Below are 5434 nucleotides of genomic sequence, written 5' to 3'. Positions count from 1 at the left end.
CAATATGGTCACCCAACACTTAATAGCGAGTCAAATGTCTGGCTCACTGCTGCCAACTAGTGGTCAGAGGCTGAACTACAACGTAAAATGAACGGCTGGCAGGAAAGTTGACATTTTAAACCTTAATAAAAAATCGATGCAGGGCTTTAGAATATCGATACAGTATCGGGAAATGAAATATCGCGATATTTCAGTGTATCGATATTTTCTTACACCCCTATTTGTGCACTTGAAATTGTCGTTTGTGCTGCTATGGTTTTGTGTATATTAAAGATCTATAAGAGTCATTCAGGGGGTCACCATCCCACCTGCTCGCTCCAAAATGAAACAGAAATGAACCAAACTAGTTGAATTTTGTAGTGCTTTGTTTGAGCAGGTTTGTGCAGTTCAAACGGCTGTTCGTGCTGCTATAATTYATGAGATATTATACGTTATTTCGAACGTTGTCACAGATGTAAACAATTCAGGCCAAGTCATGTGATTGTCCAAAATTATTAAGTTGCTGGGGAGAGGGAGGTCTGGTTTGTCTCCTGGACCTGCTGCCTCCATGACCCGACTACAGATAAGTGGAAGAAGATGGAGAACACCTCAGTCCAAAAGAAGAAACGACAAACCAAACATCAGTTTGTATCGGTGATTTATTGCTCATATAAATGCTTTCTAAACATTTTTTGGTAAAAATAAAATCTATCAATAGTAATCTTAAATAAAATCATCACAAGTACTTTAACATGAAATTATATTGCACAATTATAAGCCTCAACAAGAATCACAGAACACAAGTGTTGCTCAGTTTGTGTGCAGGAATGTTCGGAGGTCCGTGGTACAACAACACAATCTGAACTCTGTCGTCCATACAACCTGTGTTTGTTCCAAGTTCTGCTCTACACAATTTATCTGCCAACAGTAGGCTCTTTGACTAGACTGCCATGTTTCACACAAGAACAAACAAATATCTTCAATTTGCTCTAGCATTAACCTTCAGTGTCACTAGGAGGGGACAGTAATAATTGTGTGTACGACACAATCTCCAAAGTAGAGTAAAGAGTTCTGTTCCAGATGTGTAAGTGTAGTGTGAGTGCCTCAGTGATTTCTCCTGCTTCAGGCTGAAATCTGCACCACACTTCAGCTGATCGTGTCCCAGCTCTGATCAGCACCGCCTCTGTTTGTAGAACTTTGACCTTTAACGTCTCAGTGTCAGCTAGCAGTCCGGATCAGTCCAAGACCAGAGAGCCTCGATGTGTGAAGACACTTTGTGCTTTAGATGTTGTCCACGGCTGCTCTGAGCTCAGGACACACTTCCTTCAGTAACATTTCCATCAACACCTAACAAAGACAGAGAGGCGTTGTCATTAGGGTTGTAGTGAGAGATAGGATCAGGTTTCACGTTTGTGCTCGTCTTACGTAGAGAAGATGTTTGTTGGCCCTGGTCTCCTGCAGGGCGTTGAAGATCTTGATGATTCCAAATCTGGCATTCTGCTGGCCAACTAGATTTGCGAGTGCATCTGATTAAAAATAAAAGAACAGAAACACATTCCACACTGTTTAACCGTCAAGGAATACTCTGGTCATTGTTGTTSTGATGATCAGTTTAATAGATATTAGTAATTAGTACAGAAGATGTAAAGTTCAACAGTCTTTGTCCAGGCTAAGCTAACAATGTTTTCAAACTAATATTAAACCTCTACACCTGTGTGAGAAACAGTTGTTTAGTTTGTCACTGTTTTCTCAACCAAACCTTGTGTTACCACATGAGTGTGTCTGTTGAGGTGGTTCAACGAATCCATCTGATCACACCGGACATACATCTCTCCATCTCCATCTTCTTCCACTTATCTGTAGTCAGATCATGGGGGCAGCAGGTCCAGGAGAGAAACTCAGACCTCCCTCTCCCCAGCAACACCTTCCAGGTCGTTCTGAGGGACCCCGAGGTGTTCCCAGACCAGAGAGGATACATAATCCCTCCAGGGAGTCCTCGGTCTTCCCTGGGGCCTCCTCCCAGTGGGACGTGTGGAACACCTCTAAAGGGAGGCTTCCTGATCAGATGAACCACCTCAACTGACTCCTTTCRATGTGGAGGAGCAGCAGCTCCACTCTGAGCTCCCCCTGGATGACAGAGCTCATATCCTATCTCTAAGGCTGAGCTTGTGTCTGGGATCTGGTTCTTTCTGTCATGATCCATGCCTCATGACCACAGGTGAGGGTTGGAACAAAGACAGACCAGTGAATCCTGAGCTTTGCCTTTTAACTCAGCTCTTCCTTCATTACGACTGACCGGAGCAACACCCTCATCACTGAGGATGGGTCCCAATCTGTCGATCCCGCTCCATCCTACCATCACTGGTGAACAAGACACCCAGACTCCCCTCAGCAGAAACCTAAACGTGGTGGAGGGTTTGAGTACCCTGTGATCCTGGTGCTATGTTGTCTGGGGCATTAGCCCCTGGTAGGGTCACCTGTGGCAAACAGGCCTTGGAGGAGGGGTCAGACAAAGAGAGCCAGAACCCTTGATGAGGAAACATCACATGCATCAGGAAACCTCGCCTGGAAAAGGGAAACCGGGGCACCTCCCTTGAGCCAAGCCTGGGGAGGGAGCTCGTCTATGAGTACCTGGTGGTCGAGCCTAGGCTCCTGGGGCTCAGCCGGGCTCAGCTCGACAGGACTACAGGAGGCCACCTGCATGTGGACCCACCACAGATCGGGTGTGATGCATGGCGGGCGGACATTCTATTGAAAACAATTCATGCTGTCATCCTGCTACATGGGGTCCTTGTAGCACCAAGTCTGGGTTTGAAGAACAAAACCTCAGCTGAGGAGCCCAGGGTTGTACCAGTTACTGTTAGTTACTGTTAGAACCACTGAAACCACTGGGGCCTGGGCTGCGGGCGGACATGGGGCTTGGAGGGGTTCCGGAGGCGGGGCTGGCGCTCCGGCTTCCCTGGGGCTTATGACACCTGGACTCACACTAAACTAAGCTCTGTACTGACTGTGGAACAGGGTCCTGACTGGAAATATATTATCAACATTAGTGATACTTTTTCTTCAATAATACTTATTAATCTGCAAACTTGTTTTGCCTACTTTACAGGTAGAATATACTTTACAGGTAGAATATATATGTTAAGTATTAAACCTGTGTATGGACTACACATTATATGTGACCTGCCACATCAGACTGACGATCAGTCACAAGGTGTTGCAGCGAGACAAATGCTAGCTATGATGTACTGGTTGAAAAATTAAAAATTGAATTTTGTCAAAACAATGAATAAAAGTACTTTTATCAATGGATCCACTGAAGTAACTATAGGAAATATAACCCTAAATAATGTTTTGGCGCACTCTTCTGAGCAGAACCAACAACTAATGATAGTTTTGTGTGGACAAGCCTGAAATTTGATACTTTTTCTTCATGCTAATGAAACCATTTTAATACCAGCTGGGAAATCCTGATATTTAAATATGGTTTCAGGTTTCTTATTTCAAAAGACATAATTAAATCTCAGACCAGTTTTCTAGGGATAATCATGATTCCAGAGACAAATCAAGTCATATCTGTGGAACCACTGGTTCTATCTGGATGATCCAGATACCAAACTGAAGAAGCCAGGAATTAGAAAATAGCTTAGTTTAGTTTGACCATCTTAATCATCAGTTTGATGTGGCAGGTTACATGTTTAAGTGAAATAAGACTAATTCAGTGTTGTTTCTGAATGGATGACAGAGCAAACACAAGGCTTTAATGCACAGCTTCTCCATGACATCAGTACAGATACATGTAGAATGATGGCAGACACACATTCCATCCACTGCTGTGATCAGTCACAAACATTTCCTCACATTGATACATTCAGTGGTCTGAGGAGGTCCACACTTGTGCCATCACAATGTTATTTGGTTGAGAAAAAAGCATCACCATGTGTGTCGTAAACACCTACTACTGAAGGACAATTACTGATAATCATTAGACACAACATGTCTTCAGAAATAACCAGACTCTCTCTGTAAGAGCACTAACAACCTGCTCACGTTGGACAGTGTCCTGCTTGCACAAGTTCCTGACCTGGAATATTGTCCAGTAGTTTCTGCTGAGCCCGCTCCTTGGTCTCACTGCGTTCAGGATCAGTTCGGACCTTCCCGTGTGGAGCCAGGGTCCCGTTAGGCCAAAAGGTGTCCCTGAACACACTGATGTAGCACACCAGCATCTGCTCACAGAAGATCCAGTTGACAGTGTCCCGGATCTGCCTACAGTCCACAACATGGTCTTGTTATCGTGGGCTGTAAAAGTATTTACTTCAGGTCCTGTCACACTATAATATTTTAGACAACTTATAACAACTTAAAATGTTTTTATGTCTAAATAACTAAGTTAACTTGAAGTCCTGGTTATAACTTACACTTTATTTTCATGGTGTTGAAAATTTTAAGAAATGTTTTGTTTGTTGTTGAAATTGTTTTGCAATACATGTAAAACTTTCTTTTGTTTTCTTCTGTTATGTTCATTTGCACTACAGCAAAAATACTGGGCTTGATTATGATTAGTTTTCTGCTAAATAAATGCTCTAAAATGACATTATCTTTGCTTTTTATGATCATTTTCTACCGCGATATATACAGTTACTGTGAAGGGATTCACTTTATACCCTGATATGAAGTGAGGTCATACCGCCCAGCCCTGTTAGTCATGTTTTATTTTTAAACTACATCCAGTATTTTCCTGTCACTGTTTGATGAAGCCCAGCTCTGTGCAGCTWCTAGAGGTCCTGTGGACAAAAACTCCAGTATCTGCAGAGGAGCTGCTTGGMTCCATCAGGACTTTGGTCTCATGGATCCTTCTCTGATTCACACTCACCTCACACACTGAGAGCTTTGGTGGACAATGCTCTCTTGGCATGGCTTGCTGTCGCGCATGGCAGCCTTGCCTCTGTGGCTACATTGTACCTACCACCATCAGTGTGTGTACCTACCACCATCAGTGTGTGTACCTACCACCATCTGTGTGTGTACCTACCACCATCAGTGTGTGTACCTACCACCATCTGTGTGTGTACCTACCACCATCAGTGTGTGAATGATTAAAGTGTAAAGTGTTTTGGAGTCTGACAGGACATGATATAGGTTCAGTCCATTCACCATGTTTGCTGTGGTGACATCCATCATCTGTCAGTATAAGTTATGTATTTATACTTTCTGGGATGTTCTGGGTATGGGATCATTTTAAAACCCAACTCTGTCTCTGAACTGTGTGGACAGTTCCTCTGTCTTCATGGTGGTAGACCTCATTACTGGAGGTGATGATTATGGGGCTGTCAGAACAGCTGTTTATACTGTATACTGACATACCGTATTTATTCATGTATAATATGATCTCATGTATAATACGACCTCATGTATAATACGATCTCATGTATAATATGACCCCCCCCCCTTTTTT

The 5434-nt window shown here is 43.3% G+C and overlaps 1 protein-coding gene across 1 annotated transcript in view; it reads right to left on the bottom strand.

Moving 5' to 3' along the window:
* Positions 1-620: 620 nt before the first annotated feature.
* snx25 (sorting nexin 25) overlaps positions 621-5434 on the bottom strand; it is a gene marked incomplete in the record, with an annotated part of 55293 nt that continues 50479 nt past the window's right edge. Inside the window, 3 exon segments of the mRNA XM_014030646.1 lie at positions 621-1326; positions 1405-1505; positions 4064-4245. Of these exon segments, the coding sequence (XP_013886100.1) occupies positions 1261-1326; positions 1405-1505; positions 4064-4245 (349 nt within the window).

The sequence above is a fragment of the Austrofundulus limnaeus genome, unplaced genomic scaffold (genome assembly GCF_001266775.1).
Source record: "Austrofundulus limnaeus strain Quisiro unplaced genomic scaffold, Austrofundulus_limnaeus-1.0 Scaffold1094, whole genome shotgun sequence".
Lineage (NCBI taxonomy): Eukaryota > Metazoa > Chordata > Actinopteri > Cyprinodontiformes > Rivulidae > Austrofundulus > Austrofundulus limnaeus.
Note: the sequence above shows the minus strand (reverse complement) of the source record. Positions and strands in the feature narration are given on the sequence as shown.